The 14491-nt window shown below is 41.9% G+C and overlaps 1 protein-coding gene across 14 annotated transcripts in view; it reads right to left on the reverse strand.

Annotated features, from left to right (window-relative positions):
- The window catches only part of SLTM (SAFB like transcription modulator), a 46156-nt gene extending 38458 nt beyond the window's left edge, over positions 1–7698 (reverse strand). For 6 of the 14 annotated variants that reach the window (XM_036034140.1, XM_028507378.2, XM_036034150.1 and 3 more), the window contains exons 1-2: positions 7431–7696; positions 6366–6453 (exon numbers count right to left, since the gene is read on the reverse strand). In XM_036034140.1, coding sequence (XP_035890033.1) covers positions 6366–6453; positions 7431–7592 — 250 coding nt within the window. In that variant the 5' untranslated portion in view covers positions 7593–7696. Of the gene's footprint in view, positions 1–6365; positions 6454–7430 lie in introns of all 14 variants that reach the window. The other 8 variants (XM_036034106.1, XM_036034113.1, XM_036034101.1 and 5 more) reach the window with 4 other exon arrangements.
- Between the last annotated feature and the right edge of the window lie 6793 nt (positions 7699–14491).

The raw sequence follows: 14491 nt of genomic DNA on the forward strand, positions 1-14491 counted from the left end.
GTTCAATCCCCAGTCAGGACACATAGAAGAATGAACCAATAAGCGCTCCTGTAAGTGGAACAACAAATTGTTGCACCTCTCCCTTTCTCTCTCCCCCCAAACCTGTCCCTCCCTAAAATAAAAACAAATTTTTTTAAGTTTTTAAAAAAAGGATTCTGGATTATAAATTGGTTTCCTCCTCCAAAGGCAAATTGGTCCTTAAAAGTTTGTGATTTTCCTTTTCAAGTTCAGAAATATCTCCAAAGCAAAACAAAACAAAACAAAAACCCCTTAATTGAGTAGAATTTTGCCAAAAAACCATGGCTTGAGTAACTTTCCCCCTTCAACAGTTACATAAACTATGAAATGTAGAAAATATTTAGTCATAAAATTTCTATTGGAGATGGGGGGGAAGATTCAGAGTTTAAGCCAAACTGAGGAACATTTAATGTGTCCAGGAACAACCTCTCCTCAACTGCGTGCAATATCTTAAAATAATCATAGACTGTGCCTTGTGTTAATTGTTTACATATGCGCTTCAGCCTCTTTATTAAACCAATATTTTACTAATGAAGTCATTTTTCTGGAAGGCCCTGCACACCGTCTTATACACAGCAGTCACCCAACAGGTCACTGTATTATATTTGAGTCTACTACAAAGACAAATCACACTTATCATAATAAATCTGAAAAAAAAAAAACGTATGTTTTAAAAAATCTCTAGTTTTGTCATCTAAAGACAGCTAACCTAAACACACACACACAATATGTGAATACACACACAGGATATTTTAAAAGGCAGCACAAATGTACTTTTCCATTCTATCAATGAAAAGAAAATACTCCTGTTTAACAGCACTGCTGTTAAGAACCAAATAAAGCAATGTGAACAATTTTTGAAAACTGTAAAACATATGAAATAATTTGCAAACCAACAGGCAGAAATGAATGGAAATGATGCTGAGTTTCAAGCTCAAGTCTAGAGTCAGGGGTTCTTAACTCTATCTGCACGAGAATCACCTGGAGAACTTTCAGAAACTACTGGTGCCTGGACCCCCAATGGAGCAACTGAAACCAAATTTCTGGGAGGAGGCAGGAGCCTGGTATATGTATTTTTAAAAACGCAAATGACTCTAAGGTAGATTGAGAACCACGATGTCTGAGCATAAATAACTGAAGAAGCTAGAGTGAGAAGATTAGAGGAAAGTTGTTTTCAGATTCTGCAGACTAGAGAAAACGTAAACTACCTACCTTTAACAAAATACTATATATGATGTGAACCCATTTTAGATGTTGAAAAGGAAAAAAAGGTCCTTAAACATAAACCTGTAAGACATGCACATGTACATATACAACAAATTCAGAGTGGTGGAATTAAAGCAATTTTCATTTTTTGTACTTCTCTATATTACCTTATTTTTTAAATGAAAACATTTCACTTTTTATTATCTGGAAAACAGCACAGTAGAGCCAGATGCAAAGTGCTAATCCAGGGTGGCAGGACTGTAATGCAAGGCTAACTCCTGGAACTGCACAACACTGAGTTCCTCTTACTGCAGAATGTGAGAACTATAGTACAGTTGATTAAATGAATTAGTAAATTCCACAATTAAAACCTAAGCCATTGCACAACTTCTTCATTAAAGTCCTTTCTGATGCAATCAACTAATAATGATTTCTTTTCCTCTAATTCCTGGACAATTTATAGTTTTTTGACATACAGTCTGAAGTCCTCTGCTCCTAATTCAGAATGCCTCAACAAGGAATGACTTGGAAGAACCACAATGTCTTAAAGTACTAGAAAATTTTACCTGAAAACAAAAAGTAATAAAAAAAACTTATCTACCTTGACACACACCATATTTCATACAATAGCTTAATGATAATAGCTTCATGATAAATATAATTCACCGTATACAACTGCACAAGGCAAATGGCTGAGGTAAAATGGTCTGATTTTGTAAAATGAAAATGACATACATGCCCTGACTGGTATAGTTCAGTTGGTCGCATGTGGTCCTGCAAAGCAAAAGGTTGCTGGTTCAATTCCCGGTCAGGACACATGCCTTGGTTGTGGCCCAATCTCCAGTGGGGATGCATATGAGAGGTAACAATCAACATTTCTCTTACACTTTGATGTTTCTCTCCCTCTCCCTCCCTTTCCCTGTCTCAAAGGATAAAAAAATAAAATCTTAAAAAAAATGACATATACAACCTCTGAGGCTGAACAATATTCCAGCAAAAGTTATGAGTCTTTCCATTACAGCCAAGAACTTGGTGAGGAATAAAAAGATAGTACAATGATTTACATGTTCTAAAAGTAAATACACTTTGCAAGTAACAAAGTTTAAAGAGAAGTCACTAGTGCTTCTGAGAAATAGTAAACACTACTAATCTCTGGTATACAGGCTTTCTACAAAGAAATATGCAATTATATAAGGCCAAATAGAGCTATTTTTAAAAGCAATTGTTAAGAAACCCACCATATGGCCCTCAGTAATCATGCAACATATATTTTTCTGAGCACCTATTATGCGCCAAGCACTATGGTAGGCATTACAGAGACTGGTGTCAATAAAAGACTAGGTCAAAGCTTGTAGTCTAGTGGGCACCCCCAAAATATCCAACAATTCTGTCCCCAAAGACCTTCTCAATGTCACATTTTGATTAAATTTTCCTTAACATCCAAACATAATGCAGTTAAAAAAACAAAAAGGGCAAGAATTACAGTATACTATGATAATGTATTATATTAAATGCATCTTATGTGGTTGATTATATTATTATTTGACATAAATTTTAGAAAGCTTTACCCAGTACACATGTAATTAATTATATTGCCTGTGGTACTGTTCACACAAAATTAGACAGATGTTTAGATAAACCTATTAACCTAAATTATACTATTTCTATACAGGAAAAACCAGATTCTATATAGCAATTTTAATCTTTTTTTTAAGCCTGCATGTATTATTACAACTGAGTGTCAACATTAGTACTGAGTTATATACAGGGTCTGTCACATATAATGCTCCTTTTTTATTACAAAATCTTTTATTACAGGATTATAAGCACATAATTCTGTAACATAATAACACACTCAAGCACACCATATGACATTTTAGGTGAAATGTTCAAATTACTGTCCATCTAGGGCAACGCATCCACATATCCTACCAACCCCACTCAGGCAAGCCTTACTTCTGCTGGACCCCATACAATTCTGAATATGGTACTGATTAACCACACAAAATAACTTTAGCTGAAGTTTAGAAGTGACTCTAAAGTCTGAAAATCCAAAAGAATATAATATGACACTGTCAGGTGAGCCAAAAGAAACTTTAAATCTATAATCTCTAAAACAAGCTAATGAGTTAGCCCTACCTGTTTAACTGCTTTCTTAACACACACCCAAATAATATGATAATAAATCTCACTGGTGAAGCTTTCTTCTAGGTTACTTATTAAAAGCTCACAGCAAAGAGAATATAGGACTCAGAAGAGGACCCCAGAGTATTTGAGATCTCGCTCCCTGGCATATGTTGTCAGTCTGGCTCAAATAAACTCTTATTTAAAAAGAGCAGAGGGGCAGGACACAAACTGAGGTACAAACTGTTTCACCAAATTAAATATATGCAAACAGGTTTTATAAATGTTGATCATAAATATTATAACCCACAGCATTATCAACTTTGTAAGTTTGTTGCTGATAAAACTGCATTTTTTAACAGTCTACAGCATACTAAAGAATGAAAATTCCTTTTCCTCTATCTGTCCAAACATAATCATTTTAACACACATTTTTAAAAGAAATAGTGAAGCAGCATTTGTAAGAAAATGTGCTTTATATTTCATCTAAGTAACTTTTCCAAACTCATGAAGCTTCTCTCTTGTTTTCTTAACATCATTTAACTTCTATCAAAAGATTTCTTTTCCTGACAAGCTACTACACGTGTCTTGCTGATGTCTGCCTGACTTGACTCCAGGTCATTAATCCCTTCCTTTGCTCTTTTCCTTTTCTAATAATCTATCCTGTACTAGTTGAGGGTTTGTAAGTTTTCCTGTTCTTTCCTTATATACCTAAGTTTAGCTAAACAGAAAGCACTTTTCCTCTGGCTCTTACCTATACATAATTATTAAATTTCAGAACTATAAAAGAACTTTACAGATAAATTAGTAAAATGTCCCAACTTTACAAAAAAGAGAACAGACCTATTGAAGGAAAAGTGCTATGACCAAGATGACATTATGTTCAAGGTAGATACTGCTAAGTGAAATAAGATTTGGCAAAAAGTACTGGTACTTAATGTAGTAATTTGGCAACTAGACTGAAAACCTGACATCACATTAATATTTAATTTCTTGAGTCCTTGCTTTTCAAAATCCATTAACATTGATATTTTAAGAAGTTTTCCTATTCAAATTTGATTTCTAAAAATTGTTTTTAAAGTTCCTAAAGTTGAAAATAATTTTACTTATAAACATCTTAATTATAAATTAACTCAAACTAAGTTTATAGTTTGGGATTTACATTATGTTCTTTGCAACTCATACAATTTTCAGAACAATGATAAATGAATTCAAGGAGACAAAGACTATTTATACGTGTCCCAGAATGAATGTCAGAAATCTGAGTACAGAATCTGAGTACAGTAGTAGCCTGCTAGAGACAAATGACTGTTACAACTATTAACTGAAGGCCACAAAACACCTTAACATCAGAGTTATGGAAAAATTAAAGTTCAAGTATCCTTATAATTCCTATGAAAGAAAAAAATTAACATGCTGATTTTATAGCTATACTGAAAAACTTAAAATTTTATAAGATTTATTGTATTAATTTTATTAGTTTTATTTATAAGCTAAACTTATTCTAAGGGTAAGGTACTGAAATGGGCTACGCAGAGAAATTAAAAGTAGGTGAGAATGAATATATCAAAGGATGTTTATTTTAGATATTAATATCAAAAATCAGCTCAAATAATCTGAGACTGTGATTAATACATAGTATCTGCCAAACTCTTACAATGTGCTACATAAGTGATGAGTCAAAATCACTCTAAGAAATTACTATAAGAAATATAGTTAATTCCTGATGTACTTATTTCTGAATTGTTTACCCTTCATTTTGAAATAGCCTCTGGCTTGCCAACAGAGGTTCCTCAGAACAAGCTTCTCTAAACACAGGGAAATGTGTATCCCTCAAAAAGTGTTACATATGGAGTCGATGTTACATTTAAAGCCAAAATCTTCAGGGTAATTTGTTACTTTTCTAAGCTCCATTTCCACCTCTGCCATTCCCACCATGCCACCCAGAAAACGCTTCTTAGCCCTTTTCAATTTCCTTTGGCACAAATACGGGAGACTCTTACAGACCTATGAAGACCCAAATAGTGAGATGGCATCAAGCTCTGCTTAGACCTAGTATCTACACAGATTGCTTAAAATCTAATTTTAATATTCCCTTCTTTTCAACGTAAACCCATTTAGTCATTTTACTCTAGTTACAATCAGGTCTATGGCAGACAGAGTAGCAACTGAATCACTTAAAGCAGTCAAGTTAGGTACCAGGATCTAGGATGCAGGCACCCACATCATATTCACTCTCTGCCACTGTCCTTACGGAACAGCTGAAAAAAGTTGTAATTATGTATTCAAGTAAAAGACTTCACTTACCAGAACCTTCTAAAAATATCTAAGTCCCAAAATGTTAACTTAAAACCACTTTTACCTATTCACTAAATCACCATATTTGAAATATATTCTGGCCTAGCTGAAAAATTATAAAATAAAAATCTTTAAGATATCCCTATAACTTAAAAGTTTTTTTAAAGCTAACTAATCATGGATTTTCCTTACTTTGTTAGTGTGATTGGTGAGATCTTTTTAAATTTCACTGAAAATTAGAATGTATAATGTAATAGCAAAAATGCACATTAAGTTCACCAAGTCAAACAAAATACTAAACATAAAGGTTATAGAATTTTAATATACTAGAGAAAACAGCAAGGAGCCAAAGTGAAAGATTTGGTAGGAATTCCTTCAATACTCTGCCAATTGTGGGGCAAGGTAGATATGTATTAATTCTGTATTTTATTCTTTAGGTCTTCACAGTATGAACGGAGAAACATTAATGAAACTTGACATAATTTTTTCGGAAGCGAAAAAGAACTGGTCTCACTTTCAGGTCAGCTTCAGCCAATCTTAAGGGCTACAAGTCACCCAGAGCGTGGCAACAGGAACTTTTCTTCCTTGACCCATGAAGGCAGAGTGCCAGAGGGAAATAGCAAAGAGTAGCACTATATAAACAGGGCAAGTGGCACAAGAGCAGAGGCAAGTTATATAACCAAAATATATTTTAAAATATGTTTATAACTCATAACAACCTTTGCCTTTGGTTGGTTTCTTGTTTGGAGTATCAGTTGAAACAGTTAATTCAATATTATCTGGATCGCCTCCTTCCTCTTCAATAGCCTACATTAGAAAGAGAAGTTAATATGCTACACAATCTAGCTAAACTTATTTTATAAAAACGAAATGAAAGAAAAATCAGCAAACCTCAAGCCTCAAGACATTAGAATTGCCAGTCATTTCATAAACCGACTTCAAAAGCAGCAATTAAACTACACAAGTAAGAGAAACTTTCAGGAGGAAATATTAGCTATCGAAATCACATGGAGTTTTAAATTCTACCGAGGTGTGATAGTTCAATTATACTGAACAAAAGTCTAAATACTCGCAATTGCAAAAAGTTGCTTGCTAAGATAATAAATAACTAAAGGGAGATTTCCTGATTTCCATAATGCAAACTTATTTCTCCTCTACTACAATTCCAACGCTCAAATAAACAGAAAGATAATCAGGGATGAAAAAGCAGATTATTGAGCTGATGCAAACACTGAAATTCCAGCGGAAAACAAATCCTTTCTCTTACCCACCCATCAACTTCCACTACCAATCCCTCCCCAAGATGGGGAGGAAACGGTTGGGCACAATTAAACGGTAACTTCGCAGAAGTCACCAAAGTAACCAGCCCCCTCCGAGGTCAAGAAATGCACGCGCTCACCATCTCTAAAGGCTAGGGACCGAGCGCCTCCCGGGTGTACAGGATCGCCCGGGTGTACACGATCGCCCGATCGCCCTTGGGAGGCCGCGCCGGCCGGCCACAGCCCTCGCAGCCTGGTGGGGACGTCCCAGAGGAGGTAGGGACGCGTTCGGCTGCACCGGTAGATCCCGGGAGGCTCGCGGGCAAGTCGCAGGCCCTGCCCGGCCCACGAGGGCGGGGGCGCTGCGGAGGGTCCTCATCCACCCCGCAAGCGCGGGCGCCGCCCGGAGCCTTCTCACCGCGCAGTCCCGTGTGCCCAGGCGGCTGCGGACTGCCGGGGCTGCGGCGCAAGGTGGGGCTCCAAGGCGCGGCCTAAGCTCCCCTTCCCAGACCTCACCGGCCTCACCTGCTTGAGTCGGGAGATGAGTACAGTCTTGACTCCAGTGATGTCTAAGTTCCGCCGCTTCAGCTCGGACTTAAGATCGATAACCCGCAGATCGGTGATCTTTTTACATTCAGCCTGACCCGAGGCAGGCGAGGCTGCCACAGCACCAGTAGCGGCAGCCATTTTAGAAGAGCAGCGCGCTGCCGAGGCAGCAAGTGAGCTGCAGGGCGGCGGCAGCAGCGCCAGCTTCGACCTAAGCCTGGGCGACAGCCCGAGCCTCTCAGCGCTGTGCACAATGAGCCGCTGGCTCCGCCCCCTTTCCACCACCCCAGCGCAACCTGCAACCCTGACCGGCACCCGGATGACAGGCGCGCGTGCGCACTGGCAGGGGTCCCAGGGCAAGGGCTGGGCTCCCTCCGCCCAGACGGCAGTCACCTGGACCATGAGTCCTCTTCCGCGTGTTGGAAGGTCAGGCTGGCTTGTCCAACCACACCAACGTCCGCTTCGTTGCCGTTCCCTCTCGGCTGCTTTAGCCATTTTCTGGCAGCGTCTCCAATCTTGTGCAACAGCAGTGTGTTTGCATGACACACGACATAGACTGTTCGCGGGTTACTCAACACAGAATGAGGGACCTCTTCCAGGGAAATACTTTATCAGTTCTTCTGAATGATCTAAAAAATGTGGGTGGTGTGCATTAATGAACTAGGTTTGCCGAGTTCCATAGAGAAGGCTGGAAGGAAATCCTAGGCTGTTATAATAATACAAAAAGTGTAAAGGGCTATAAATGTTGTAAAAATATTAATAGGGCTGGCCTGTGGGACGTGCCCCACTAGCTATCTCAGGGGAAACCATGCCTTCACCCAAAGGAGGCATAGTTTATCCTAGGGCTACCCTGCTCACTGAAGAACAGGACAACTTTCCAGTGCACTGGCCTCAACTGGCCATCCACTCTGGTGGATGTGATGGCTCAACATGAAATGATTGCTGAATGAGGAGTTCCATAAGTACATCATTACCATTCTTATATACTGTGTGCACTGCTTTGCCCTCCCCCCAAACTTCAGGACCCCGGGAACTGCAATGTTCTTATGGGCAACTGGCCTGTGCAAAAGTGAGTACCTATTTGTAACTTTAGCCAGTATTATTTAATCACCAAAGCATAAGCATTTATGAAATAAGACTATAAATTCCATGAACTGAGTATGACACATAATTAACTATACTGGCATTTTCTTGGTTTTAAAATTTAAATTGATGAGGTCTGTCTCACTTTACAGTGCTTTTTTTGATTGACTAATTAGATCAAAAGAAAAAACTGGACATTATAACCTGACATCTGGGTAGTTCTTTGTGGTTTATGGTCCACTCTGACATGCAATAACCCACTAGATCTTTCCGGACTCAGTGAGGTAAAGTTCTGGGAGGCTTAGGGAGATTAAATGTATTGTTCAGGTAGCTGGTAGGTATGTGGCCGAACTAGTGATCTAATCCTGGTTTCCTGATTCCTAGCTCTGTCTAGCTGTCTCTATGCAGTCATAGAATTTCAGAATTCAAAGGTTCTTCAGAAATCTTCGGGCACAATCCTCCATCTTTTTTTTTCTTTTTTTTTTAGGAACATGTGTCCATCTTTCCTTTTTAAAGTATATTAAGGTTTTAAGAAATATATCTAGGGACCCACATCTTGTCACTAAACCTCAGATCTCATTCTGGTGTCCTTCCTACTCAGTCACCATGTTCTCGCCTTCTGTGAAGCTTTTAAAAAAAGGTTATATACTAAACTAAAGCCAATATTATATTTAAAGTGAATGAGGCCCTGGCGGGTGCAGCTCAGTCCATTGAGTGCTGGCTTGTGAACCAAAACGTCTATGGTTGTATTGCCAGGTCCCCCGTAGGGTGTGTTTCAGAGGCAACCAATCAGTGTATCTCTCACACATTGATGTTTCTTTCCCTCTCTTCCTTCCCTTCTCTCTAAAAATAAATAAAAATTAAAATCTTAAAAATAAGTAAATAAAGTGAATGAGGTTTTCTTTGTCTAAATGTTACAGAACAAGGGGAGCCTGGGACAATATCCTATTACCCAAAGGAACCCCCCAGGTTCATTATGTCTGCCGCCAAAGGAAAGACGTCTCTCAATGCCAGAGATTCGTGAAAAGGAAAGGAAATGTTTATTTAATGCTATACAAACTTAAAGTAGTGACCTAATGTCTTCATCAAAATCCCAAAGTCCCTTAAAACACCCACAAACACACACAGTCCTTCCTTCCCCCTTTGCCCAGCCTGGGGTACTGTGTCTCAGGAAAAGAAATGGAAGTCCGTGGCTCAGGCAGCTCCCGGTTCTTCCCAGTAATCCGTCTCGGTGGGTAGGCCTCCCTTGGTTGCCGGCACCATCAGCTGTGTCACCGTGATCTCTGCTAAAGCTGGGTGGTGGTTCCCCCTCTGAAGCTGTGGGGGTCCCCACTCTGGCAAAGCCGTGTGGCTCTCTCTCCACTGCCCCAGCCACGTGGACCTCTCTGCACAATGGCTGCGGGAGTCTCCATTCTGCCAAAGCCATGTGGTTCTCCCTGCTCAATGGTTGCAAGGAGGGAGGCGTCACCACTCTGCCAAAGCTGAGTGGCGGTTCTCTGCTAAAGCCACATGGTGATTCTCTCTCACAGGGCTGTAGGAGTCCCCACTCTGCTAAAGACCGAGTGGTTCTCTCTCCACTGCCCCAGCCATGTGATTCTCCCCACAATGGCTGCCGCGTCTGGGTTTAAATCCCTGCATCTGGGTTTAAATCCCCGTGCCAACCCTCCACTGCAGCCTCATTTCCAACTCCTCGTACAATCAATTACAACTGCCAGCACTCTCAAAGCCTTCCAGCTTCACTGGGCTGCCCTCGTGAGTCTGGGCAGGCGTGGCCCCATGTCCTGGAGCCAATCTTCTCCAAGCTCCCATGCAGGCACTGTAACTTGGGGGACCTGCCCCCCAGTTATGTCTTGGTGGAGAAGTTACTTCCATTCCCCTGGCTCAGAGCAGGGCTACAGCTGTTTAACTTATCTAAGCAAGCAGTAGAAGGTTATAGATGTGTTAAATGACCACACCAGAGGTTAGCTGAAAAGCTGTTGCTATGCAAAACAGCTCTCAAAAGCCCTGCTCCAGTGTTTCTTCCCCCAACCCACACCTGGGGAGGGGGGAGGTGGTGAGGACTATCCTAATATTTCCTGAACACCTTGAGTTCTGGACCCCATTCCAAATCCCTATTTGGGGTCCCCCTCTTGGCTGCACCCTGTTACATCCCTCCTTCAGATATATACCCACTTTATAATCTTATAAAGGACAATGGTCAAAGGGCTCATCTTCTTGTAACAACTTCCAGCTGGATATGGATGTCATCCTACCTACCTGTGGGTCAGGGGTGCCCTGAAAGGAAGGAGGGTGCATGCAGCATGGAGGGAGTCCTTCCTATAAGGGGAAGGACCTTACAGAATCCTGGTCAGTTGGTTGTCACCAGGAAGTCGCAGGCTTGGTGTCCAAAGGCTGGCATTACTGGATCGTTGGCATCCTGGTCATATTCTGGGGGTGACAGATCTGGAAAGAGTTGGAAGGCACAATTAAATCATAACTGCTAAATGACAAAGGTAGGGACTTAGGTAAAGAATGGCTTATCTGGAGGAAGGTGTACAAGGCATGCTACACCTATCCAAAACCCTTGTGGCCCACTATACTTCACTTGGGCTGAGGGGAATATGTTAGGATTTCCCTCCTTTCAGATATCTGGGCCTTTTCTGTCCAAGCCATCAAGACAGAAAAGGCAAAATGAGTTCTAAAGTGAAGCCCGCAGACCACCCAAATCCTTCAACAACCCAACCACTTAGTTCAGCCAAACCGTTGAGTCTCAGGGGGTGATGATTAAGATGGGCTCCTTAAGTGAGGCCTATATTGCAACCAACCACTCAGGTAATGAAGTCATAGGCATACACCCTATGAAAACAGAAGAACACACAGGTTAAATCACACATCAATCCCAAAACCAGTCTCTGCGCCTGTGAGACTGTCTTTTGGGAAGACATTCAGTTGCAAGTTTCTTCCTACAATGACATTTAGCAATGGCAATCTGACAGGTCCCCCATACCTGTAAATTGTACATCTTTGTTGATATTACATACCCAATTTCAACTTTCAAATGAAAACAAACTTTCAAGACAGAATGGTTAGTTGCACCATTCTGATGCCTAATACTGAGCATTGTGATTTTCCTTGAACCACAATTTTTCTCCTTAAGATCACCCTCATTGTTATTAAAGAGACTACTTTGAGTCCCGCTTTTAATTTTGGCTGTTCGTTTGCATAAACACACAAAGAGCAGCCTGGATCACTTGTGATCTTTAATTCCACTTCGCTGGAACTCACACAGGGAACCTTTAGATGGACTTCTCAGTCTATCCCTCGGGGCACAGAAGCAGAGCCACACACCCGCCATCTGGCTTCACCTGTATCAGTTGTTTCACTCAGATCCTTGAGGCTTCCATTGTGCCCACAGGTTGCTTTTTGTCCATCTTTCAGGAAAGCAACCTTCGTCCCTTCCCTGGAAAGACTGCCATGAACTGCACAACCAACCAAAGTACCAGGTTTTTCTCGTGGGCATACGCTCACTTCACAAGTCAACCCCAGTTCCTCAGGGCTTTCTGGTGATGACCAGAACCCAGAAATGCCTCCTTCAGACGTGACATTCCAGTCAAAGTCTTGGTTAACAAAACCACTATTAATGACTGGGCTTATTGGTTTTATGCAAAGAAACCTTATGCCATCACCTACTCCTTCAGAATGCCAAATTCTGGAGGGATCAGGTAGGGAGAAAAATACAAAATGTGAAGGAAAATCCTTTTCTTCTGATACCCACCAGGCTTCTCAAAACTTTCACTTCCAGACATTCTGCAACATTCACAAACCCTCTATTCTTTCTTTCATACCCCTTCTTCACTTTCATATCTTTCACTTTCCCATTTGCTTCCCTACAGAGTGTGAAGTTTCAGCCTTCCCTGGAATCCTCAATTTCCTCCTCGGAGCAGATACAGAGCAAAATCCAAAACACAGAGTTCCAGAACAACACACAGGTAGAGGCATTCTCTTGCACCAATGCGTCCATCAGGGCCTTGCAGAGACATGCTCCTTCAGGCCTGGTCTCTTGGCAGAGACATGCTGCTTTGCCTCTGGCTGAAGCACTCATCAGCCCCAAATGACTCTTCCTGGGTCCCGAGTGGCAAAGGCATGCTCCCCAACCGATTACAGGCAACCTTTCCCTAGGTCTCACAGCGACCTTTCTCAGGTCTTCCAGCGACCTTAAACAGGTCTTCAAATACAGAGACATGCTCCTTTCAGACCTGATCTGGTGGCAGGGATATGCCCCCTTTGCCTCTGGCTGAAGCATTTATTAGCCCCAAATGACCCTTCCTGGGTCCCAAGTGGCAAAGACATGCTCCCCAACTGGTTACGGTGACCTTTCCTAGGTCTTACAACACAGAAGGTTCTGATCAGAAACAAAATCAATGTGAGAAATTTGCTCTTTTCCCACCAAACCAGAAAATAAGTAGTTGAGATTTCCTGTACTCCAGGTTTAAAACTTTCACATCCTTTATACATAATTTTACTCATCCAGATTTAACCATCAATATTTTTTAATCCTGTTTCCTTTCCCACAGTGGGAAAGATTATACTTAAACTCAGTATGTGGCAGCCAAAAGTCCCTAGCACTACAGGTACCTTCCACTAAAAGTCCCTAGATTTGCAGGGACATCCTACAGCTTTCTGAAGCTTAGACCTTGCAAACACCCTATATATCAGATGGTTACCCTTGGACCTCAGTTCATGACTATCAGAACCAGAGCCATTCGTATCAGAACCAGTTACACAGAGAACCTGACTGATGCAGTGCCCACACAGGAGCAGCATACAGCCCATAATCTGAAAAGAACACTTAGCCCACCACCTTGTCCAGTTCCAAGATGGCAGCGCCCATGCACGCTGGGTCATCCAAGATGGTGGCACCCACATGCTGGGTCATCCAAGATGGCGATGCCAATGCACAATCAGTCCTCCACGGTGGGGCACTCACGTGGCTCATCCTCTATTTTGCCCAAAATGGCGGCACACCCATGTGGCTCGCTGCCTGATCCCCACCATACATGCAGGCTCAGCTTACAGAGCCTAGGGGTTTGCTTCCGCCCCAAACCTGAGTACAGGTTTTTTTAGTGCCATCTGGGCTCACCAAAACTGTAAGTGAGCAGACAGGCGCAACCTAGGAGCAGCATACTAACCAAACCATTATCTACAACTCCATTATCCAAAAACGGTGTTCAGAAACCAGTTTTCAACCAAACCATTTTCATATCTCTGCTCTCTCCCTGTTTCATTTCCTTTTCACCTTTCCAGATGTGAGAGGTGGCCAATGCCCTCAGGAGGAGTGCAGAGAAATTCTCGAGACTGGGAAAATTCTGAAGTCTCACTCTCTCGCACCTGAGGGGGTCGGTCTGTCTCGGACAATTATCGTCCAGGCGGAGTCGCCCAAAACTGTTACAGAACAGACAAGGGGGGCCTGGGACAATATCCTATTACCCAAAGGAACCCCCCAGGTTCATTATGTCTGCCGCCAAAGGAAAGACGTCTCTCAATGCCAGAGATTCGTGAAAAGGAAAGGAAATGTTTATTTAATGCTATACAAACTTAAAGTAGTGACCTAATGTCTTCATCAAAATCCCAAAGTCCCTTAAAACACCCACAAACACACACAGTCCTTCCTTCCCCCTTTGCCCAGCCTGGGGTACTGTATCTCAGGAAAAGAAATGGAAGTCCGTGGCTCAGGCAGCTCCCGGTTCTTCCCAGTAATCCGTCTCGGTGGGTAGGCCTCCCTTGGTTGCCGGCACCATCAGCTGTGTCACCGTGATCTCTGCTAAAGCTGGGTGGTGGTTCCCCCTCTGAAGCTGTGGGGGTCCCCACTCTGGCAAAGCCGTGTGGCTCTCTCTCCACTGCCCCAGCCACGTGGACCTCTCTGCACAATGGCTGCGGGAGTCTCCATTCTGCCAAAGCCATGTGGTTCTCCCTGCTCA

The sequence above is a fragment of the Phyllostomus discolor genome, chromosome 1, assembly GCF_004126475.2.
Source record: "Phyllostomus discolor isolate MPI-MPIP mPhyDis1 chromosome 1, mPhyDis1.pri.v3, whole genome shotgun sequence".
Lineage (NCBI taxonomy): Eukaryota > Metazoa > Chordata > Mammalia > Chiroptera > Phyllostomidae > Phyllostomus > Phyllostomus discolor.